This window comes from Strix uralensis, chromosome 17 (genome assembly GCF_047716275.1).
Source record: "Strix uralensis isolate ZFMK-TIS-50842 chromosome 17, bStrUra1, whole genome shotgun sequence".
Lineage (NCBI taxonomy): Eukaryota > Metazoa > Chordata > Aves > Strigiformes > Strigidae > Strix > Strix uralensis.
The window spans coordinates 4,981,743-5,004,077 of record NC_133988.1 but is presented as its reverse complement, the minus strand read 5'-3'; the positions used below and the strand labels follow the sequence as shown (position 1 = coordinate 5,004,077).

Below are 22,335 nucleotides of genomic sequence, written 5' to 3'. Positions count from 1 at the left end.
TGTGTAAGGAAGGGGGGGGTTGTCTCCCTGGATAATTCCGGCAGCTGCTGGTAACTTGCGAGCAGGTTCAGGGCAGAGCCAATAGCTGCAAGTGCAGGCAGCGTTATTTTTTTTGAAAGCCTGTATCTGGTTAGAAAAAGGAGAAATGATCCAGGCCCAGGAGGCTGCTGGCAGGGAGCAGGAACCAGGTCCGGTGGTTGTGCTTCTTGCAAAACAGCCCCACTCTCCCCGCGGAGCAGCAGTCGGTTGTCCCTCGGTAACGGCAGTTTGCTTTCTAGCTGCGGGCCCTCCGCCAGGCACCAGAAGCACCAGCCCACCCTCTCCACTGCCCCTGGCACCGTGGGCAGCCCCACCAGTGTCCCCATATCCCCGGGGAATGCCCCTCGCAGCCCGCACTGACCCCACGCCGTGACGCTGCAGTTCCCGACCGTGCAACTAAACGGCCGAGTCACTCGCATGTGACCGCTGTTGAGAAATCAGCTGCTGGAAACCACTTCCCCGAGCCGCTGGGGACAACGGCCCTGCGTGGCCACGGCCAAGGCTGTCACCCCCCGGCCCCTCCGCTGCTGCTGGCTCAGCTCGTGAGAAGCTCCGGGTGTTCCTGTCCCCCTCCAGAGGCACCGTGCCGGCTAAGGGTTGCGTTACGTTAGCAGAGAGCAGGAGAAAACACCCTCACAGCAAACAACGCAAGTCAAGATGGGGTTTGTGGTTGGGTTTTTTATTGCAATTTTTTTTTTTTTTTTTTTTTACAGTGCCTAAACCTAGTCTTGCCAGAGGCTAACACTGTGTGTGGAAACCTCCAACTCCTTTCCTACATCTCTGTCCACCCTAAAGAGGAGGAAAAAAGTAGGATGTGAATGTCAGGTTGAAAAACATAGCTTAAAAAAGCAGTGGAAACCAGCCTCCCTTGGTTTGTTTTTGGTTGGTTTGTTTTTCTTTTTTCCCTCCAGCTTTGCTTGCATTAACACCAAGCACCCCTCTGAAGCGTTCTCTCACCTTAACCCCATCTCGCTTTGCCTCGGCTGCTATCCCAAACCCCTAGGTGAACACGTCACGTCCTTTGCAACGGCAAACTTGTGCTCAGACCTTCACAGGGCTACTCCGTGTAGCACAGCTGCCCTGGCCCTGGCCCAGAGCAGCCCGGATGGAGACGGGGAGGGGAAAGTAAAGTGGTTGAAGAGGTAAAGCTCTCCTGTTGTGACCCTGGGCTGGAGCTGCCCTCTCCTCTGCCCCTAGGACCGGGGGAAGGCAAGGTCTTAACCTCACTCCTGCTCAGAGCCACCTTGACTTAAACAAGATTAAACGGAGCGAGGAGAGGACGTAGCTAATGACTAACAGCTCCTTTTCCTTTCCCAAAGCACAAACAACCAACCCCCGCCTCCAGAAAGCGAAGGCTAAGGGCTGGGCTGGCACGTGATACCTCCAGCATGTGGTGGCAGCAGCACGGCTGGGGTCAAGGTGCCCTTGTCCCCCTGGCAGGGACAGGGAGAGGGGACAGTGAGGCCCCGATCCGGCGGGGAGGGCTGGATGTGCATCTCCTGCCGGTGGTGGGGCCAGTCAGCCGGCGGAGAGACGGATCACCCTGAACTCGGTCAGCAGGGCCACGCAGAGGAAGGCCAGGTAGTAGAGGATGAGGCAGACGCCGTACGCCTTGCCCAGCTGGAAGCACTGTGCTGTCACTGACACGAAGGAGAAGACCAAGCTCAGCCCCAGGGCCCCGGCCAGGATCCAGACCAGGAGGCTGTCAGGCTCCAGCTGCCAGAGAGATGGGGAGTGATGTGGGTGACACCGGGGTCTTGCTGCCAGCCTGACCCGTGTCACCGCGGCCAGCACAGCCTTACCTTCACCACCAGCTGGCTGCTGGTCATCTGCAGCAGGCAGCCGAGTCCCACGCCGACCAGGATGTCTGGGGCACGTTCAGGATGGAGACAGCGCAGGGGACCTTGGCAGGGGTAACGGAGCCAGCCACATCCCTCCTGCCCCGGGGAGGGGGACAGCACCCACCCTCCAACCTACCCCAAAGCCTCTTCCTCTCCTTCCCTTTGGCAGATTCCAAATCTGCCAGACTCCAGCCTAAACCCCCACCCCGCTGGGGCTGGGACAGGAGTGGGGACGGGGGGATGCTGCTGGCTCCATCCCTGCAGCTCCTGCAGTTCATAAATACCACACCAGTCCCCCCACACTATGCAGGTACCGGGGAGGCTGCCAACATCCCGGGGACTCGGGGGTGGATCCTGCCCAGCTCCCTCCCGAGGGTCCCGCAGCAGCAGGGGCTCTCCCTGAGCTGCAGGCAGGGAAACTGAGGCAGCCCCTGCCCCAGGGACCACCACCACCTCCCCACAGCACCCAAAGGATACTGAAGATGATGCCCCCAAAGCAGGCAGAGAAGGCCATGCGGGGATAGCCCTGCCGTGCCATGGTGAGGTCGGAGAAGGTGTCTGCAGAAAGAGCAGGGGAGACTTTGGGGGATGCCAGGAGGATGGGGCACCTGGGGTGGCATTGGGACACCGTGGGGCCCTTACCGCCGATGCTGTTGCCCCAGGCCAGCAGCGTCAAGCCCAGCACGGTGTTGCTCAGCTGGAAGACGACTCCCAGGGTCCGGAGGATGTTCACCAGCTCCGTGGCCGCAGCGTTGATCCACATGGCACTGGCCAAAAACCCGAGGAAGGCAAATACCTGCCAGGCAGAGGGGTAAGCTGGTCCCTGTGTGTGTCCCACAGGACCCTGCAATACCTCTGGCCAGCTGTGTCCCTCCTAGGGACAATGGGGACCATGAAGGAGGCCCTGGTTCCTGCTCTGCCCCGAGGACACTCAGCCCAGTCCAGAGCGGGCTGGGCTGGTCCCCAAGGGGTGTCCAGGGCTGGGGGACACCTTACACAGTGGTACTTGGGTGGCTCCTCGTTGCTTGTGGTGATGAAGATGATGATGGCCAGGATAGAGCCAACCAGTGTGACCAGTCCCCAGACTGGGAAGACACCCTGGATCTGGTACAGCCCATCTGCACGTGGTGGAGAGAGGGGGCATCAGAGCAGCCCTGCAGGCACCCCACGGGCTGGGGCAGGATTCAACCAGGCTCGTGGTATGAGGTAAAGCCTTGTCCCCTAAAGCCACCTCTACCCTAAAGGACTCATGGGGATGCTCCCCTCTGTGCCTCGGTTTCCCCAGGCAAGCCAGACCCGCCCCATTTTTCCCCCAGAACCTGGATGCTGGGGACCCCAAACCCCCACCCCTGGGGGGAGGACAGAGCCATCCAGCTGCAAATCAGGCCCCCCCAGCCTGGCTCTTTGATGGCCCGTCCTCCCCTCCCCAGATGGGGTGCCAGCTCCAAAGGGCTCCTGCAGTCCCCAGGGCTTTGGTGGCCATCGCGGTCCTGTCCCCTCCTGGGTGTCCAGGGCTGCCAGGGCTCTTACAGGCACCCGACTTCAGGGTGAGGATGCAGAGCAGGGGGCTGGTGAGGACGTGCAGGCAGTTGAGGGGTCTCTTCCAGTTCAGATCATCCTTGTCGGGGTCCACGACGGGAACAGTGAGCAGCAGCACCAGCTCTACAGGCACCTGGGAGAAGTGGCCACGAGCAGGGATGGGGGACCCCCAAGAGGGGACACCCCAGGAGGTGCCCCATGACCTGTGCCCCATGTACCTGCCCTTGTCCCACTGTCCCCATTGCAAAGCCCAGGGGTGACACAGCCCCAGGGGCCAGCAGGGAGGGGGACGCCCCGTGTGGGGGCTCCTCCTGGCTCCAGTCCCCCTGTACTCACCTTGAGGACCTTGAAGAGCCGCCAGTACCAGGGCTTCCTCCTCCACTTGAGGTAGTCCAAGGGGCTGAGGGCGGCCCTGAGGATGCGCAGGGAGGTCTCCCGGGAGGGGAGCAGGGGCCGATACTCCTCACCTGCGAGGGGCCGCGGTGGCTGAGCGGGGCGGGGGAGCTCCCCAGGACCCCCTCGGCCCTTTCAGCGTGGGCCCCAGGGATACCCCCCTGCCCAGGGTAGCACAGCCACAGCCCCCCCGTGGGCTCAGTCACACATGCAGCAGCCTGGGGGTCCCTGGGACCCCCGACCACCCCCAAGGACAGAGCAGAGCCAGTCCTGAGCCCACCGGCAACAACGTACCGTAGTCCCCGCTGTTTGTGCCTGAGGACTCCTGCTCTTCAGCATCCGTTGGCATCTCTGGGGGAAGAGGAGAGAAGGGGGGGATGGTGGAAGGGGACCCCAGTACGCCGGGGGTCCTGTCGGCACAACCGCACAGCCCTTACCTGGCTCCCAGTGTCCAGGGGGGGGCAGCCCTTCCCCCCGCTGCCGCCGGTGAATCCAGGTGCAGAGCACCACGGTGAAGACATAGAAGACATAGAGCCCCAGGTAACCTGGCATGGGGGAGCAGTGGGGGGTTACGACACCCCCAGGCTGCTCCCACTGCCCCCCCCAGCCCCAGCCCCCCCATGACTCTCACCCAGAGCCTCTCCCAGCGTGATCCTGCCGAAGTAGAGGACCACGAAGGTGAGGAAGACGGCCACCATGTAGAAGATGACATCCCTGAGGAAAGGTCTGGAGGCGGCCGTGAAGGGCTTGACCAGGGCGATGCCCCCGGCCACCACCGTGGTCACAAACACGCCGGCACCTGCCAATGCATCAGGTCCCTCTCAGGGGGGAACATCCCACCTCCCCACAATGTTCCCTTCACCTATCACCCCCCCTGAGCCAGCAGCCCCCAGGGAGGAGCTGGTGGTGGGGATCTCCTTACCAAAGATGGCCCCGATGGCCAGCCCCGCCGTCCGGGGGTTGGAGAAGGCCACCACAGCACTGAAGACATCCGGCGCCCCATTGCCAAAGGCCAGGAAGGTGACACCATGGAGAGGGGACGTCAAGGAAAAGACCTGGTGGCCTCCTCCCTGTGGGGACACCCCTTCCCGGTGACAGCACACCGCCACTCGCCCTGCTGCCACCTCCAGCTCATGCTTCGAATCGGTTTCCCTGACACGGTGCTGAGGGGACACAAAGTGGCCCCATCACAGCCACCTCCCCCTGCCCTGTCCCTGCATCCCCCCTCCCCGGCTGAGCTCCCCCGTGACCCGCCAAGGATACTGCCACGTTGTGAGACAGCTTCAGGTTGGTGGAGATGGCCGATAAATTGGGGCAGAAGCTGGAAGGGCAGAGAAGGAGATGGAGAGGGGTGACGGGGCTGCTCCGGGGCCACGGGGCTCCCCGCTCCCCCCGGGGACATCCCCTCCTCTGCAGGGCTACTCACAACTTCTCCGCCGTCACGCTGAGGATGATGAAGAGGTACAGGAGCCAGAGCGCCTGCGGGGTCAGGGATGGCAGAGAGAGGGGTCAGTGGTGTCCCCACCCAGCACCCCCAAAGCAGAACAGCCCCCAGCAGCATCGCCCCCGCTCCTGTCCTTACGTAGAGGGTGACGGCCAAGGGGAGCAGCCGGGGGGGGAAGACGCAGAAGACCCCCTCGAGGTAGTCGAGGAAGCCGCCCTCCAGCCGGCAGTCGGGGTTGCTCCGGACGAAGCGGCACCACTCGGAGCTGTTGTGTTTCCGCACCTCCCAGCACTGAGGGGCAGAGCGTGGGGTGCTCGGCCGGGCACCCCAAGTCCCGTCCGCACCCCGAGCACCCACCACCCTCCATCGGGCACCCCGCGGGTGCTGCCGCCCCTCTGCTGGGCTGCTTTCGGTAGGTCGCTGTCATCCCTGCCTCAGTTTCCCCATCTGTGCTACATGGGCGTGGGCTGAGCTACATGCTCAAGGGCTGTGCCAGGGCCAGCGGAGGTGGAAGCCCTTGTCCCCACCCCTGTCCCCTGTCCCCCACCCACCCCCGGCCATGGAAGGCGCCGGCCTGGCAAGCAGGAGGTTTTCAGAGGAAATCCTGGTGAGATGCCAGCTGCGATGGCGGGGCAGGGCAAGCAGGGACGGGACGGGACCCCCACCACCCCGGCGGCACCCACCTCCCTCCCGCCGCCCCCCAGACCCCACCGCAGCCCCCACACTCACATCCAGGCCCCGGCCGTGGCTCAGAGCATCCTTCCCGGGAGGGTCCAGCGGCAGCGGGGTCCCGGCCGGCTGCGCCCCGCTGTCCCCCGCCAGCACTCCGGCCAGGCTGAGCACCCCGGCCAGGCTGAGCACCCCGGCCGGCCCCACGGCACCCTGCCCCACGGCACCCTGCCCCATGGCGGGGGGGCAGCCCTGGGGGGCGCCTACCGCTGGCAGCGGCCCCCGGGGAGGGGGAGCGGGGGCAGCGCCCGGGCCCCCATCCCGCGCTCCCCGGGTAGAGCGGAGGAGGGGTTAAAAATAAATAATTAAAAATTAAAATAATAAAGATAATGATAAAAGGCACAACAACCCGCGGTCAGGCTGAGCAACCGCCGCCGCGCCACGTCCTCCGCGGGCGCCTGCGGAGCAAAAGTGGGGGGAGCACAGGAGTGGGGCCGGCACCGACACCCCACGCAGGACCAGGGGACCCGCGGGGCACCCCCCCACCCCACACCAGGGAGAGGACGGGGGGACCCCGATGCGGGGGGGGGATCCCGGGGTGGGTGGGGGGAGGGCCCGGGGGGGGGGATGCTCGGGGGGACCCCACCCGCCCCGCGGACCCACCGTGGCGGCGCGGCCCCGCTGTTGTGCGCGGGCAGCTGAGTCCTCCCCCCCCCGCGCCCCTCCCGCGTCTTAAAGGGGCCGCCACCCTCCGCTCTTAAAGCGACAGCGCCACCTTTTTACTCGTGGCTGGCAGGGTGTCTGCCACGGGGGCGGGGGGGTGGGAGTCTCTGCCCCGTCCCCCTCGCACTACCCCCGCTCTCTGCCCCATCTCTCCGCATCCCGGTGCCCGCGGGCTGCAGCAGGGCAGAGGTTGGACACCCACCCGGGGTGCTGCGCCCCCCTACCCCTGTTTGGGGTAACCCTCTGAGACCGGACGAGCTCATCACAGGCACGGCCGAGGATGTTGTCCCGGAGGGACACCGTGCCCCATGGCAGGGCACCTATGCCCGTGTTGAGCACGGGGGCTGGGGAGCACAGAGCTGCGCAGACCCCCGTGTTGGTGGCCCCGTGACCCCACAGAGGGGCCTTTGCTGCTGCTGGTGTCCCTCTCCACACCGAGCATGGCCGCTGTACACCCTGCTGCCCCCAGCCGTGCCCCTGCCCCGTGCAAGCCCCCATGCTGGGTTTTTGGGGGGAGGAGGTGGCAGGCTGGCCCCCCGTGGCCGGAGCTGACAAGGGGAGCGTGACTGTCAGCGTGGCCCTAAGAGCCTTACGGGATTAAAGGGTCCGTTTCCCACCCTGGCTGGTTTCTCACCGAAGTCACATGCTGCGCTTCTTCCCAGGGAGAGGGCAAAGGAAGGAAAATAAAGACCCAAAGACAGCTCCAGCAGGAGCCCAGGTCCAGCCTGGCATCCAAAGACCAGTGGCACCCACTGGGTGCAAGCCTTGGCCCTGCCAAGCGCTGCCAGGAGCTGGCCCGGGGTGCAGGGCAGAGCCCCTCTTCGCCCTGGTCATCGTTCCCAGCCCCGCGGCACAGCGCTGCTTTCTGCTCAACTGGTTTTCCCAGATTTAGGCCAAATTTTGATGCTTGCCACATGGCTCGGGTCCCTGCTCACGCAAGCGGTGGGTGCCCTGTGCACCCACCTCGGTTTCCGCGCCCACGCCTCGGTGCATGGCCGGAGCCGGGAGGCTGGTGTGGTCTCGTACAGCACCGAGCACAGGACCGGGGACGCGTGGGCACTGGGCGGTACTGGAAAATTAACCATCAGCAACAGGGAGCTGGTGGGGCGTGCTGGGCCACGCCGCGTGTCCGCATGAGCGTGCCTTTGGGGTGCTGCCCTGCCCAGAATAGCCCCAGGCATGCGGCACCTTTTCCCGCTCCTCGGTTGATCCAGTAAAGGGTGTTACTGGTCCCCTCCTGCCGGGCACTGGGACGCACCCCGGCAGCACCCCCACCCCGGCAGCTCCCAGCTGAGCCCCCAGCACTCGCTGGGTGCCCCAGTTCAGCGTGGGCTCCAGGGTTTTGGGGTAAAGCTCTGTCCCCCCTCGGTGCTCCCTGGCAGCCTGCTGTGGCATGGCACGAGTGTGTCAGGCCTCAGGCAGGCAGCTGCGGTGGTGCTCAGGGTGACACCAAACCGGGGGGGTGACACAGGGCTGGGCCACGGGGACTTTATGCACCCCACGGTGATCTTGCCGCCGTGGGTGGGGGGCTCCGAGCCCTCTGCCCCCACCCCGCCGGGACACCCCGTGCGCCTCAGGGGGACTTTGCCCGCCGAGGAGCGGGCAGGGCAGTAAACAGCCGCCGGCCGGGATTGCTCAAGGCCGGGCTGGGGCCCGTGGGCCGGGCACCGACACCTCGAGTGTCCCCCGCGGGCCAAAACCCCGGCGGGGCCCGGCCCCCCCCGCGGTCAGGCTTCCACTGAGCCGCTCCCCACGGGCGGCACCGCGGGGGCTGGACCCTACGGGGGGGACACGCCGGGGGCCGGATGGGGGCACGGGGCGGGGTTATTAGGCGGGCTGCAGGGCCCCCCCCACGCCTGGCTGTCTCCTGTCCCCGCCCCTGTCCCCGCCCCTGTCCCGCCCCTGTCCCTGTCCCCGCCATGGCGGCGCTGCGGGCGCTGCTGGGGGCCGCGCTGGCCGCCGCCCTGACCTGGCCACCCCCCGGGACACCCCCCGGGACACCCCCCGCCGCCGCCCCGCCACCCCGCAATGTCTCCGTCCTGCTGGACCCCGGCTCGGGGCGGCTCCGCGTCCTGCCCGGCCGCCTCCCCGCCGCTGTCGCTTGGGCCAGCCTCGACGACCGCATCCCCGCCGTCGGGTAGGGCCGGGCCGGGTTTGGCCGGGCTGGGCTGAGCTGGGCTGGGCCGGGCTGGGCTGAGCTGGGCTGGGCTGGGCCGGGCCGGGCCGGGCTGGGGCTCGCACGGAGCTGAGCGGGGATGCGGCGTCGAGGGCAGCCTCGGGGGAGCCATCGCGGGTGGGGCGCCCCGTCCCACCCGTGCCCCACCCGTGTCCGTGTCCCCCCAGCTGGGCTTTCCTGGAGGTCACCACCAACGCCTCGTACAGCGACAGCTTACAGGCCTACGCCGCCGGGCTCGCCGAGGCCGCCGTCTCCGAGCAGGTAAGGGGTGACCCCTCCGAAACCGGGGTCCCGAGGGGCGCGATGCGGTCCCTCCCCTCTTCCCCGGCTGACCCCCGCCGGTGACGCCCCCGCCGTGCCCCCCAGCTGATGTACATGCACTGGATGAACACCATGGTGGGCTACTGCGGCCCCTTCAAGTACGAGAGCGATTACTGCGAGAAGCTGCGGAGGTACCTCGAGGCCAACCTGGGCTGGATGGAGGAGCAGATGGGGAAGGGGGAGGACCCCGAGTACTGGCACCAGGTGAGGATGGGGTGCCCCCACCCAGGGTGAACCCCCCCCACATCCCCTCGGGCTAATTGGGGCTTTAATTAAGAGGAGGGGACAGGGCAGCAAGGGGTCCTGGCCTGGCTCCAGGTGGGATGACAGAGATTTCTCCCTGCCAGAGCCTCACGTGCTGCTCTTGGGGTACACAGGGGGTGGCTCGGGCCCCCCCCAGCCATCAGTGCTGAGTCACGGCCCTGCTGATGGTGATGCTTCACCTGCGCCTCCTCCTGCCTCTGCAGCATCTCCAGGACCCACTGGATCTCCTGTGTCCCCTGTGGGAAGGGGGAGGCCCATCCCCCAAAATCCCTCGCCCCTCTTCCCCGCGGGAGCTGGGTGCCAGCTCTGTCCCCTGTCCCCGCAGGTGCGCCTGGCCCTGCTGCAGCTGAAGGGGCTGGAGGACAGCTACAACGGCCGCCTGGACTTCCCCCGGGGCAGGTTCACCCTGGCGCCCTTCGGCTTCCTGTAAGTTCTTTCCTGGAGGTGATGGGGAGTGGGGGGTGGTCGCCCCAGGGGTTGGGCTGCTGCTGAGGGAGGCTGTGGGAATGATTCCGGGATGTCTGGGGACACCCAGTTCTGCTCCCAGTCCCCCTTGCCCACCTTCTCTGGGTGCTGGTCCTCTGCTGCTGCGGCAGGATGGAGCCAAGGCAGGTTCTCCTCCTCGCCAGCACTGTGGACTGGGCGGTGGGGCCCCCCTGCCTCAGTTTCCCCACTGCTCTGCTCACCCTTCCCTCCCTGCTCGGGCTGCCAGGGCGCTCCCGGCTCTAGTACCTTCACTGGGGTGGGATTGAGAAACACCCTCTGGCCTGGACAGAGAGACAGACAGAGTGCTCTGAGCCAGCTCGGCTCTTGGACTGGGGTGTCCCCCACCTGATACCCCATGTCTCACTTCCCCCCAGCCTGCTGCAGTTGGGGGGTGACCTGGAGGACCTGGAGTCTGCCCTGAACCGCTCCTCCCCGCAGCGTGTCCTGGGCTCGGGCTCCTGCTCTGCCCTCCTGAAGCTGCTGCCGGGCCATCGGGATCTCCTGGTGGCCCACGACACCTGGACCTCCTACCAGTCCATGCTGCGCATCATCAAGAAGTACACGCTGCCCTTCCGTGCCTCGGCCGGCGGTGCGTGGGCTGGGCTGGGGGGGCTGCGTCTGACACTCCCCTTCTGATGCTCCCCTGCTTTTGCATCCCTCCCTCCAGGCAATTCTCAGATCCCTGGAAGCATCCAGGTGTTTTCTTCCTACCCCGGCACCATCTTCTCCGGGGATGACTTCTACATCCTCAGCAGCGGGTTGGTGAGTGGGGGTCTGGTCCTCGGGGACCCCTCCCTGGCCCTGCTGCCCTTCCCATTCTCCCCTCCCCGCAGGTAGCGCTGGAAACCACTATTGGGAACAACAACCCGGCCCGGTGGAAGTACCTGGACCCACGGGGCAGCGTCCTGGAGTGGCTGAGGAACATCGTGGCCAACCGCCTGGCCCGCAGCGGGCCCGAGTGGGCCGCTGTCTTCCGACGGTTCAACAGCGGCACGTGAGCGGGGCTGGATGGGGTGTGGGAAGCTGTCCCGAGGGGGCGGGATTGGATAGATGGGATGTCCCCGGGGGGAGGCTGGCTGCCGGAGGGATGCTTCCCCCCTTCTCCATGCCAGGTACAACAACCAGTGGATGGTGGTGGACTATAACGCCTTCACGCCGGGGAGAGCGAGCCCGCCGCCGGGCCTGCTGACCGTGCTGGAGCAGATCCCGTGAGTGTCCCTGTTCCTCCCCCTGTGCCAGCTCCTGCGCTGAGCCACGGTGGAAGCATCTCCTCTCCCGTCCCCGTGGGTTTGGGAAAGCCCTGAGGGTCTTGTCTGCCCAAAGGGTGGGAGTTGGGCGATGGGGACACAGATGCAGGCAGTCTGCAGCTAAAGGCTCTCTGGGGATGCTTGTATGCAGGGGATGGGTGCCCAGCACCCCTGGCTGGGGCAGGGACCCCACAGCAGGGACCCCCACCCTGCTCAATTCCCCCCTGTGCTCTAACAGATGCTCTTCTTCCTGGCGCAGGGGCCTGGTGGTGGCGGCCGATCAGACGGAGCTGCTGTACCAGCAGGGCTACTGGGCCAGCTACAACCTGCCGTGAGCTCCGTCTGGCCTCGTCCCACCCCACTGATGCCCCATCAAGGGGGGCAGCCAACGCTGGCCTTGCCCCCCGCCGCTGGGTGCTGACTCACTGGGTGTGTGTCCCCTGCCAGGTACTTTGAGGAGATCTTCAACGCCAGCGGGAACCCGGAGCTGGTGAAGAAATACGGCGACTGGTTCACCTACGACAAGAACCCGCGTGCCCAGATTTTCCGCCGGAACCAGACGCTGGTCCACGACCTGGACTCCATGGTCCGCCTGATGAGGTGGGTGCTGGGGCCCCCCCAAACCTGGCTGTTGCCCACCCGCCCCCCCCTGGGATTTATAACCCTCAGGGTGATTTTTTTCCATCGCTATAAATTTATGTATCTTTTTTTCCCTGCCTTCATGACGACTCTCTCTTGGCTACTTTACAGGTCCAACAACTACCTGCAGGACCCGCTGTCGCGGTGCAGGGGCTGCGACCCCCCCCAGAACGCGGAGAACGCCATCTCTGCCCGCTCCGACCTCAACCCCCCCAACGGCACCTACCCCTTCCCCGCCCTGCGCCAGCGCTGCCACGGCGGCACCGACATGAAGGTGGGGCAGCCCTGGAGGGGGGGCTGGCGGGGAACTGGAGGCCCCTCTTTGGGGGTACACCCCCCTCCAACAGCTCCCCCCAGACTGCGTTACCCCGTCCCCAAGCTGACGTGCACCCCTGTGTTTTCTCCCCGGCACCAGGTCACCTCCTCGGGCATGGCCCCCACCTTCGGGCTGGTGGCCGCCAGTGGCCCCGCCTGGGCCGACGTGCCCCCCTTCCGCTGGAGCGCGTCCCCCTGCACCACACTGCTGCACATGGGGCACCCCGACCTCTGGACCTTCCCCCCCATCAAGGTCCGCTGGGACTGAGCGGGCACCGCTGGGCTGAACCCGTCTGTCCGTCTATCCGCGGGCGTCTGTCCCCTTACAGAGGGGCAGCTGGTTGCAGGACTGGGGTGGGGGGGTCGCAGTGCTGCCTGTTCTCCCCTGTCGCCTGGGGACTGGCTTTGGGTGCAAGGGGGGTCCCCTGCTCCCCCTGGCTCTCTCTGCTTCTGCCTCTTGCTGCCGTGTCCCCACGGTGCCGGCTGTGCTGGGCCAGGGGCCGTGCCCCGTCCCCACCGCGGGGCTCCAGCCCTGGGACCTTTCCCTGGGTGCTGACACCTGGTTTGGGGGGGCTCTTCCCAGAAAAGGGGGGATCCTGGGAGGCTGGGGCTCGCCTGTGGGGCAGAGAGGAAGGGAGTGAGAGCTGGTTTGGCTGTGACAAATAAAGTGGTCTGCGTGCAAGAGGTGGTGGCTGTGCTTTGCGCTCTGCCGAGATTCTCTGGTGTCTTCTATAAGGGTTGGGCTCTTGCAGTGGTCTTATGCCCCCCAAGATTAACAGGGTGCTCCCTGCTTCTCCGCTGCCTCCTGGCCCTGGTGGGAGGGTGTGCAGCCAGCCAGGCTGGGCTCTTTTGGGGTGCAGGCTGCTCAGGTTTCTTTGCTGCTGCATCAGGCTGGGTACCCGGTGTGGGGCAGAGCTGCTAAAACAGGGGAACGCAGGGTGTGGGCTGGAGGGGCGCAATCCCACCACTTCCTCCCCCAGGACGGGGTGACTCCTCATCCCTTTTGTCTTCCTCTCCTCTGCCACCTGTGTTCTCCCAGCCCCAAAACCCCCGTTGCAAAATCCTCTTACAGCAGCTCCCTTGATCCGCTCTGCCTCGTTAGGAATAACGAGGTCATTACTGGGGGATTAATGAGCTGGTGCTCGGCAGTGCTTTGAAGGTGCCAGGTTCCCACCAGGGCTGGGGGCCCCTGAAGCTCCCCGGGGGCTGTATGGGGCTGGGTTGCAGCTGGTCTGGGCTGTTGGGGTGCTGGAACCCCAAAAGCTGGGATGGGTGCCCTGGACAGGGTGGGGTGTCCAAAACCCGCTGGAATAGATGCTGGGGGGGTGGGAGGGCTGCAGGTAAGGTGGAGGGTGCCCATGTCCCCTGGTGTCCCCATGGTGTGTGGGCTCCCGGGGCAGGGGGTGCTGCTTGGGGGGCCCCTGTGCCTCAGTTTCCCAGGGTAGGAGGGGGTCACTGCCACTGAGTGATGGGGCAGTGAGGAGGGACAGGCACAGGGATGCCGAGGATGGGGCACACTGGAAATGCAGCGGAGGCTGTGTTGCTGATTCCCTTTTTAAAATTTTCTTAAAAATGGAAAAACAAGGAGAAGTGATTAAATATTGCCCCACCTGCAGCGGCCACTAGCTGAGGCCGTGTCACCCAGGGACCCTGGCCAGGGGACGTGACTGGGTGACAGCCTGGCATCGCCTTTCCCTGGGCAGGGATGGAGCCAAAGGGGGGTAAAAGGGGGGACGGGGAGGTGGGTGCAGGGTGTAAAGGGACGCTGGAGCACCCCAGGACTGAGCCAAAACATGCTGCCCTCGCTGTGTGGGTCCCTGGCCTCCTCCCTGTGAGCTTGTCCCCCCGGCCAGGGGGGGGACCCTTGCCCTGGGGGGTGTGACCAGGGCTGGGTGACAAGAAAGGATGCCTGGCTGTCCTGGAGGAAAGGGGGAGCCCTTCCCCAGCACCTGTTCCCCAGTCCCATCCCTGGTCCATTCCCAGGGAAGCGATTGCGCCCCTCTGCCCACTGCAGGATGGAGATGGGGGTCGCTCCATGGGCCCCCAGGGAAGATGGAGCTTGTGTGCCTCCCCCCAGCCTTGGTGCCCCCATTCAAGAAATCCTTATCATCCCCCACATTTCCAGTCCCCTGTGTCCCAAAAGCAGTGCGGCTCAGGGCAGAGGTGCCTGCTCTCTGCAGGCAGTGCTGTGCCTCTGTGCTGATCCTGCCTGTGCTGTGTGCTGTTCACTCTGAAGCCTAATGATGGTGTGAGAAGCAGGGAGTTAGTTATTTCGTTGCCACCAAAGGCCATCTCCCCAGGAGCCCACACCCTGCTTGGTGCCTGTCGTTGGTGCTCTCAGGGGGCCTTTGCAGCACAGTTTGGGTCAGGGAACTGAAATCCTGTATTTTGGGGTCTGTTTCACTGCTGTCTGCCTGGCAGTGGGGCAGAGCCAGGGGGAGCGTGGTGTTCCCAGTGCACCCCACTTGACTGTTGTGCATGTCCCAGCTCGTGCGCAGTGGCCCCCCCCTTGGGACCCCCATGGAGCCATCACCAAGCAGGACTGGACTAACTTTGTGCCAAAGTGGCCTCTGCTTTCAGACTCCTCCCAGGACAGAGAAATCCTCTGCGGCTGCGCTGTGGGGTGAGGAGCCAGGGCCGGACCTTCCTCCCAATCCCACCTTCCTCCTCCTCACCAGCTGGGAACAGAGCCAGCCCCTCAACACAGAGGTAGGGCATGTGCTGGGGGGACCCTTACCCCGGCGGGTGTCACCAGGGCTGGGTGACAAGAAGGGGTCCTGGGCTGTCCTGGAGGAAAGGGGGGGCTCTTCCTGATTTGCCTGGGGGCTGCTGGACCCTGGGTCTCAGCCAGGCTCTGGCTGGGTCCCTCCAGGCAGCCCCCCCGTCTCTACGGGATGCTCATGGAGCACCTCTCCAAGCTGTGCAAGACTGTGTGTCGTTCCCCCCGACCCCTCCTGCCCGCAGGGTGCCCGTCTTGGCCAGCCAGAGCTGGGGGGGGGGCTTGTCCCGGGGGCTTACCCAACTGGCAGAGCTGAGCCCCCCTGGGGACATGCAGCTCAGAGCGCGGCCTGGGACTGCTGCGGGGTTAGAGGGCTTGGCAGGGCGGCCATGGGGGTGCGATGGCTCATTTGGAGGTGATGGGGGTGTCTTGGCTGTCTGCTGGTGATTTGGGGCACTCAGACTGCCTTGCTACACCAGGGGTCTGGGTCAAATGGGCAAAGTCCTCAAATCTGCTGGGATGTGTTTCTGGCTGGACCCGAGAAGAGCCGGTGCTTGTGCTCAGCTGACGGGGGCAAACCCTTGGGGACCAAACCCTTGGGGACCCCCACAGTCATTTGGGAGCTGCCTCTCCTCTTCCCCCTGTCTCCTGGGTGCTCACATCCCATCTCCTGGGCACACAAAGGCTGCTGGGATTTGGCTGCCAGGCCCACACATGGCTGTCCCCGCTGGGCACCGGGCAGAGTGCCCGGGCCACGGCTGGGTGCTTTCGGCACAGATCCAGCCTCACGGCTGGAAAAACCCGCCCGGCGCTGAGCAAACAGCCCAGACCAGGGCAATGTTTAACCCCTGCCCCTCGCCCTGCTGTGTGGCTGGACACGGGGACCTGGGGACACCGGCACGGCCCCTCCGACGTCACGTCTCCCTCCCTCTGTCCCCCACACTCTGTTGCAGCTGTGGGTGAGGAGCTGGTGACACGCAGTGAGGCTCCACAGGGCACCAGGTAATCCCCACCGTGGGGTGGCCCTGGCTGAATTAGGGGACAGGGTGTGTGAGGGGCACTTGGGGACATTGGAGGCTTGGGGACCAGGAGGATGGAGGATTGGGTGGCCCATCTTGATCTGGGGCTCTGGCAGGGAGGGCCCGTTCCTGTGCCCCAGGGCTCGGTGCTGCTGCATCCCTGAGCTGGGAGGGGACACTGGAGACAGCCTTGTCCCACCGGGGGGCTCTTGTGCCCCATACCGAGCCAGGACAGGCAGTGGGGCTTCGGGAAGGACCCCGTGGGGAGCAGCCGGTGTTTCCCCCACCTCTCCCTGGCAGAGCATCCATCGCCAGGGCCATGGCAGCCCAGCCCGGCGGGGGCGAGAAGCCCTTCCACATCATCTCACCTGTCCTGGAAAGCCTGGCCCTGTCCAGGGCAGCAGGCACCAAGGTCTACATGAAGCTGGAAAACGTCCAGCCCACGGGCTCCTTCAAGATCCGGGGCATCGGCCACCTCTGCCAGGAGGTGAGTGTGGGCAGGGCACTGCTCATGCCCTTGTGGGGGCATGGTGGGAGTACACAGCTGTCTCCCTCCCTCCTTCCCTCCTGCCTTTCAGGCTGCCAAGAAGGGCTGTCGCCGCTTCGTTTGCTCCTCAGGTAATTAGGCCCCGAGCTGGGACAGGGGGAGCGAAGGGGGGATGCTCATGAGTAATATGGGGAGTGCGGGGGGGTTGAGCCCTGCCTGACCCCTCCATTTTCTGCAGGGGGGAATGCGGGTCTGGCGGCGGCGTATGCAGCCAAGAAGCTGGGGTTGCCGGTCACCGTCGTGGTCCCCAGCACCACCGGCCCCGCCACCGTGCGCAAGCTGGAGGAGCTGGGGGCAGAGGTGGAGGTCTCTGGCCAGGTACCCCCGTGGCAGGTCCCTAAACCCGGGGTCTGGGGGGGACCAGAAGGGGCTGAGCCTGACCTCAGCCTGCTCTGCAATACCGGGGATGTGCATGGCAAACCCCATCCCGAAACATCCCCCTCCTGCATCACCTTCACCCCAGCATCGTGGCAGGGTCACCCCGGGGACACCCATCTCATCCCCGCGCCCCCTGTGGGTTTCTGGTGTCCTCTGGCCCCGCCGTGATGAGGAACTGATCTCTGGGGTGCAAGGGCTGGATGTGGCCCTGCTGAGCCCACGTTGTACCCCCAGGTGTGGGATGAAGCCAACGAGAGAGCCCTTGAGCTGGCACAGACTGAGGGCTGGGTCAGCATCCACCCCTTTGACCACCCATTGGTGTGGTGAGTGCTGCCAGGGCTCAGCTCCTGCCTCCCCATCCCCATCCCCGAGGTACGGGCTGGCTTGGGGTGCCCCTGGGCTGCATTCTCCAGCCCCCCTCACCCTGCAGGCAGGGTCACGCCAGCCTGGTCCAGGAGCTGAAGGACTCCCTGGAGACCAAACCAGATGCCATCCTGCTGGCTGTGGGCGGCGGGGGGCTGCTGGCGGGCGTCGTGGCCGGCCTGCACCAGGTGGGCTGGCAGGACGTCCCCATCGTTGCTGCCGAGACCTGGGGGGCCCACAGTTTCCACGTGGCGCTGGAGGCCGGACAGCTCGTCTCCCTGCCTGACATCACCAGGTGAGCTGGGCTTTGTGGGAGCAGCCATGCATGCAATGAGTTGGCAGGTCTCAGCCCAGCTCACTGAAGGGTCCCGGGACCACCCTGACCACCGTTGTCCCCTCCTGTCCCAGCGTGGCCAAGTGCCTGGGAGCCAAGACGGTGGCTGCGCGGGCGCTGGAGTGTGCCCAGGAATGTCAGGTCATCTCCCAGGTGGTGGAGGACACGGAGGCTGTGCGAGCTGTGGAGCGGTTCCTGGGTGAGCAGGGGCCAGCCAGGCGTGACAGGGGTGACAGGGACACCACCGGCTCTTGGGACTGGCCTGGGACATGCCGGACTCAGGGTGCTGGGGGGACCTTGGCTCTACAGGGGGCTGACGGGGACACGGGGTGGGTGAGCAGGCAGCTCAGGGTGTCCCCCTGCTCTTGTCCCCGCAGATGACGAGAGGATGCTGGTGCAGCCGGCGTGCGGGGCCGTCCTGGCCCTGCTCTACGCAGGGCGGCTGCAGCGGCTGCAGGGCGAGGGGCGGCTGCGGACCCCGCTGACCTCCGTGGTGGTGGTGGTGTGCGGGGGCAGCAGCATCCAGGCAGCCCAGCTGCGGGCCCTGAAGAGCCAGCTGGGCCTGGAGTGACACCCCCCCCCTGCCCTGCCAGCACCCTCCGCTCACTCTCCTCCAAAACAACCAAAATAAAGCTCCGCTGCCTGGCGGATGCGGGGCTGGACTCCTCCCACAGCCCCTGCCCCGGCACACAGCGTCCACGCAGGGATGGGGAAACTGAGGCACACAGGGTGGACGAGGCTGGGGCTCACACTGCGGGCAGAGATGGAGCCGGGGCGCTGCCTGTGCCTGCCCTGCCTGTCCGAGGGCAGGACTGGGGTACACAGCCCCGCTCTGCCCCTGGGACGTGCCGGGCATCCTCCTCTGCGTCCCCCAACCCTCGGTCCCCCCTCCCCTCCCTCCCCTGCCCCTCCCCAGGCTGTTTGCAACTCCCCACCTCAATTAACAAGCGCTCCCTCTCTGACTAATTACTTTGCTACTGTCTTTATGCATTATTATTCTAATGATTATTAATTATTACAATCTTCTCCCATTCCTGCCGCGCTGTCTGCGGTCAGAAGAGAACAACATACATGGACCCGCTTGTTACGGTGATTTATTGGTGGAGGTCCCTGGCCGTGTTTAACACCCGTAAGCTCCGAGATGCACTGACAGGCACACGTGTGTGTGTGTGTGTGTGTGTGTACACCCCATCCCAGAGTCCCCTTGATCCCCCGTTTACCCCCATCCCACTCTTTTTTCCCATCCCCCCTTTCCTCCAGGCTTTCCTGCTCTCCCCCATTCCCATTCTCTAGCGCTGCATTTGCTTTTAGCCCCTTGCTATTGCACTTCCTGGGGTTTTTTGTGTCCCCCCCCAACAACATTTCTCCCCGCTCCTTCCTCCCATCCCCGGGTGATGTGGAGTCTTGCTCCCACCGGGGGTCTCCAACCCTGACTGCTCCCAGGTTTCCCAGCTGAGCCCATGCCCCAGGCATCACCTGGTGGGGTTGGGCAGGGAGACAAGCTTTCTCCTGCCCTAAAACCCTTCTCAGCCTCCTCCTCCTCACCTTTGGTGCAGAGGGGGCTCAGCCCCAGGCCCAGCTCAGACCCCAGATCACAGCCCCCTCTGCCAAAACCTTTTCCTCTGGCTGGGTGCCTGCCCCAGGACCCGGCTGCCAACCCCGCAGAAACACCCTCCCTGTCTTCGGCTCTTTTCCCCTCTCCCCCCGATCCGATACCTCCCACCGGCCAGGCCAGCTCCCCAGATGCTTCTTGGAGGCCAAAACCCCATAAATCAAAACTCTGCCGCTCCATTGTGAGCAATATCTTATGTAAAAAGGTGTTTCCAGGGAGCACCGAAGGCTGGAGAATCCTATTACGAGGCACACTATTAATTATAAGGAGTCAGCCCAACCTACTCCAGCCATTTTTTATCCCAGGTCCAAAACCTGATTACTTTCCACCTTCTGCAGACCTTCCCCTTCCGAAAAAAAAAAAAAAAAAAGAAAAAGGTCAGGAAAAAAAATAGCATTGATGTTTGCCCAACAGCTTTTGAAAATAAGTTTATTCCCAGGACCAACGCTGCTCTGCCGGTGGCCAGGGCATTGTGGTGGTGTTTCCCCAGCACGGTCCCATGGGAGGGTGATAGCTGGTGATGACACGGCCGTGACTGTGGGGTTTGGGGTGCCTCCCCTGAGCACCCTAACAGGGACCTTTGCCCCCTCTGTGCCTTGACGAGGGAGTGCTTGGGCTTTGGGTGCCAGCTGGGGGGATTAGGCTTTGGATATCCCTGGCAGGGACATGGGGGTGCAGGTTATGTGTGGGACACCCCACCGGGGGTGGCATGGCCCCAGCTGGTGGGGGGTCACCCGTGGTCACCCTGCAGCTGGAGACAGGCGTGAACCCTGGGAGCTGGTGCCTTCTTGGGACTGGTGGGGTGATGGGGACCCCGACCCTGGGTGCGATGGGGACTCTGGCTGTGATGGGGACCCCAGGCTCAGTTGGGGTGCTGTATCGTGCCCCTGGTTGCAGTGGGGATCCCAGCCCTGGCTGTGGCTAAGGGCTGGGGTAACCAATGGGCTGAACCCAGCTGCTCCCTGCAAGGCCAGCTCCGTGTCCCGTGGCCTGGATCCGGCCCTTGGCGTGACACTGTGCCCTCCCCAGCCATCAGGTCCCTTCTGCCTGTGCTGAGCCACAGGTGGGTGTTTGCCGGGACAGGCAAGCCCAGGGCAGCAGCAGCTCCTGGCCAGTGAATTGGGGGAAGGTTTGGCTCCTGCACCCAGCTCTGAGCTGCAGGGCCCAACTGGTAAAGCTCCTCAGTGCCAGCAGGTCCCTGCTCAGATGGCTGCTCTCGCTGAGCCCCGTCCTCCTGCACAGAGCCCCCAGCCCCTGCACAGAATCCCCTGTCCTCCTGCACAGGAGGTGGCAGCTTGGAGCATCCCAGCATCATCCAAAATACCTCCCACAGTGTGTCTGCCCCCCTGGGTCCCAGAGGTGGGGTGCCCCATCAGCCTGGGTTTAATAATAACTAATAATAGTAATAATAATAATAGCAGCCAGTGTTCACTCAGTGAATGACCTTGTGCTCCATTTTATAATCCTCAAAATGATGCTGGGAGGGAATTACTTAACAACACATTGCCCTGTCCTTATAAAAAGTGCCTGTTACCTGATAACACTGATGGCCTGGAAGGGGTGGAGCAGAAAGGAGCAGCCAGCTGCTCTCCTGCCTCAGTTTCCCCACCTGTTAAAAGGGGAGAAGGTGCTTTGCTTGGTGGGACCCCAGTGTCTTTGTGATGGCCCCAGCTCCTGGCTGAGGGATCCCTCGGGGCTCGGCCTGGCTCGTTTGCCACCCCGTTATTAATGCCAGTAATGGTATAGGAAGGATAAATTCCACCACTTGGCTGAACAGAGAAAATATGCAGAGAAGTGGCTGGCTTTTCATAAATCATCGGTGCTCCGTGCTACAACCAAGCCAGGACTTAAAATTCAGGTCAGGAGAGAGGGACTCTCGTAAGCCAGCAAGGGAAGGTAATTTATTCTGTTTATATCTTTTTACTGCAAGACAAGGCGGGGGGGGGGGAAGGAACTCTGCCATGATTTTGCATTTTAAATATTAGTTCAGAGCTGCAGCCTGCCTTGGACTTTATTTATTTTTGTATCTCAGAAACAGGAGAGAGAAAACAGGAGAGAGGAGAGGAGGGGGGACAGATTAGGGTGCTGGGGGAGGATAACCCCCTCCTGTGGCCCTTGGTGCCCCCCTGGAGCAGATGGGGCACAAGCTGCTGATGGTGTTTGTGGACCCCTCCTTGGTGTGTCCCCTCCTGGTGTCCCCCCTCCTCAGCCCCGCTGACACCCCTGGCACTCCCGCGGCTCCCTCATGGGGATGCTCTGCCAGCAAGGCTGCGGGTGCCTCTGGGCTGCCGGGGGGTGCTTGGGGGGGACACACAATACCTCCCCCCAGGAGAAAGAAATTATGCAGCAGGCTGTCTGCTGTGAGGGAAGGTGCTGATCCGGGTAATGTACCCCCTCCCCCAGTGCCAGAGAGCTGGGGTGATGGGGGGGCAGGCCTGGGCTACCAGGTGGGTGATGCAGCCCTGGATGCAGCAACATCACCTACAGGGGCCGTGGCACCTGTCCCACCCAGGGGACCGATGGGGACTGCTCCCCCGGACCCCACGTAGGGCTGGGGACACTGGGGGAGCCGGGCAGTCTAGCCAGCATCTCTCGTGGTCTTGTCTTAAAAAAATAAATAAAATAAAATGAAAGGGACCAGGTGACCGAACAGTAGGTAACTAAAAGGTTTTTTATTCACATTGAACAACAAGAGCCATTCACACTAACAGCCTCCGCAAGAGGCAGCGGGGACAGGAAACCCACGACGCTTTCAGAAAACAACTTTTTTCTTTCCTTTTCCATTCTCCTTCCTTTCCCTCCCCCCCCCCCCCCCCCCCGGCCTCTTGCCCCCTCCCTGGCATCACCCCCTCCCTGCCTTCAAAATAGAAAAATTCGGAGCCTCCGATGACTAAAGTACAATAAATAATCAGTAAACACAAAAACATACTTTATTTGTTTCTCCTTTATACAAAATAAAGAAACTAGAAGCAAAAACTATAATACATCCTTAAATTGGCGGAGCCTCCGGGAAATGTTGGGGTGGGACTCGGCGTCGAGGCTCGGGTTTAATTTCTGCTGTTGTGGTTGTTGGGTCGGTTTTGTTCTGGGTTGGTTTGTTTGTTTATTGTGGGGTGGTTTTTTTGTCATATTTTTCCCGTTTCTGCCTCTTTCTAGTGTCTTTTCCGCCGCGTGGGAGCCCGATCTCAGCCAGTCACTGGGGTAGCCCTGGGCCCGGCCCCCTCACCCCCCCTCTCCGCCCCCGCTACCCATCACCAAAAACCGGGT

The 22,335-nt window shown here is 63.9% G+C and overlaps 3 protein-coding genes across 5 annotated transcripts; 2 read left to right on the top strand and 1 right to left on the bottom strand.

The window, feature by feature from the left end:
* Nucleotides 1-697: 697 nt before the first annotated feature.
* On the bottom strand, nt 698-6,615 carry SLC8B1 (solute carrier family 8 member B1). The gene is made up of 15 exons (XM_074887051.1): nt 5,986-6,615; nt 5,395-5,547; nt 5,239-5,291; nt 5,076-5,133; nt 4,735-4,867; nt 4,444-4,611; nt 4,250-4,357; nt 4,107-4,163; nt 3,756-3,886; nt 3,411-3,552; nt 2,877-2,998; nt 2,523-2,676; nt 2,358-2,438; nt 1,842-1,906; nt 698-1,755 (listed from the first exon to the last, which is right to left on the bottom strand). The coding sequence occupies exons 1-15, from the start codon at nt 6,160-6,162 to the stop codon at nt 1,558-1,560; spliced, it is 1,800 nt and encodes a 599-aa protein (XP_074743152.1). The 5' UTR covers nt 6,163-6,615; the 3' UTR covers nt 698-1,557.
* A 1,934-nt stretch (nt 6,616-8,549) lies between these two features.
* On the top strand, nt 8,550-12,778 carry PLBD2 (phospholipase B domain containing 2). Of its 2 annotated transcripts, none has more exons than XM_074887038.1 (12): nt 8,550-8,785; nt 8,992-9,085; nt 9,191-9,349; nt 9,735-9,835; nt 10,270-10,484; nt 10,563-10,657; nt 10,729-10,889; nt 11,008-11,103; nt 11,402-11,473; nt 11,590-11,742; nt 11,893-12,055; nt 12,197-12,778. In XM_074887038.1, exons 1-12 carry the CDS (start codon nt 8,568-8,570, stop codon nt 12,362-12,364), a joined length of 1,695 nt encoding a protein of 564 aa, XP_074743139.1. In that variant the 5' UTR covers nt 8,550-8,567; the 3' UTR covers nt 12,365-12,778. The 2 variants fall into 2 exon arrangements, with proteins under 2 accessions (XP_074743139.1, XP_074743140.1); XM_074887039.1 differs by having other exon boundaries at nt 10,270-10,485; nt 10,612-10,657.
* Nucleotides 12,779-14,724: 1,946 nt separating this feature from the next.
* On the top strand, nt 14,725-19,477 carry SDSL (serine dehydratase like). 2 transcript variants are annotated; one of them, XM_074887465.1, is made up of 9 exons: nt 14,725-14,805; nt 15,769-15,817; nt 16,135-16,321; nt 16,413-16,452; nt 16,560-16,699; nt 16,994-17,082; nt 17,190-17,417; nt 17,531-17,655; nt 17,834-19,477. In XM_074887465.1, the coding sequence occupies exons 3-9, from the start codon at nt 16,154-16,156 to the stop codon at nt 18,025-18,027; spliced, it is 984 nt and encodes a 327-aa protein (XP_074743566.1). In that variant the 5' UTR covers nt 14,725-14,805; nt 15,769-15,817; nt 16,135-16,153; the 3' UTR covers nt 18,028-19,477. The 2 variants fall into 2 exon arrangements, with proteins under 2 accessions (XP_074743566.1, XP_074743567.1); XM_074887466.1 differs by lacking the exon at nt 15,769-15,817 and having other exon boundaries at nt 14,746-14,805.
* The last annotated feature ends 2,858 nt before the right edge of the window (nt 19,478-22,335 follow it).

Bases quoted from the DNA above. Each gene is read 5' to 3' on its own strand.
- SLC8B1 (XM_074887051.1), bottom strand. From the start codon at position 6,162: ATGGGGCAGGGTGCCGTGGGGCAGGGTGCCGTGGGGCCGGCCGGGGTG. The intron at 5,548-5,985 runs GTGAGTGTGGGG...TCTGCCCCTCAG, and splicing joins GCCACGGCCGGGGCCTGGAT to TGCTGGGAGGTGCGGAAACA. The intron at 2,677-2,876 runs GTAAGGTGTCCC...TCTGCCTGGCAG, and splicing joins AGCCACCCAAGTACCACTGT to GTATTTGCCTTCCTCGGGTT.
- PLBD2 (XM_074887038.1), top strand. From the start codon at position 8,568: ATGGCGGCGCTGCGGGCGCTGCTGGGGGCCGCGCTGGCCGCCGCCCTG. The intron at 10,658-10,728 runs GTGAGTGGGGGT...CCCTCCCCGCAG, and splicing joins ACATCCTCAGCAGCGGGTTG to GTAGCGCTGGAAACCACTAT. The intron at 11,104-11,401 runs GTGAGTGTCCCT...TTCCTGGCGCAG, and splicing joins ACCGTGCTGGAGCAGATCCC to GGGCCTGGTGGTGGCGGCCG.
- SDSL (XM_074887465.1), top strand. From the start codon at position 16,154: ATGGCAGCCCAGCCCGGCGGGGGCGAGAAGCCCTTCCACATCATCTCA. The intron at 16,700-16,993 runs GTACCCCCGTGG...TTGTACCCCCAG, and splicing joins AGGTGGAGGTCTCTGGCCAG to GTGTGGGATGAAGCCAACGA. The intron at 17,083-17,189 runs GTGAGTGCTGCC...CTCACCCTGCAG, and splicing joins TTTGACCACCCATTGGTGTG to GCAGGGTCACGCCAGCCTGG.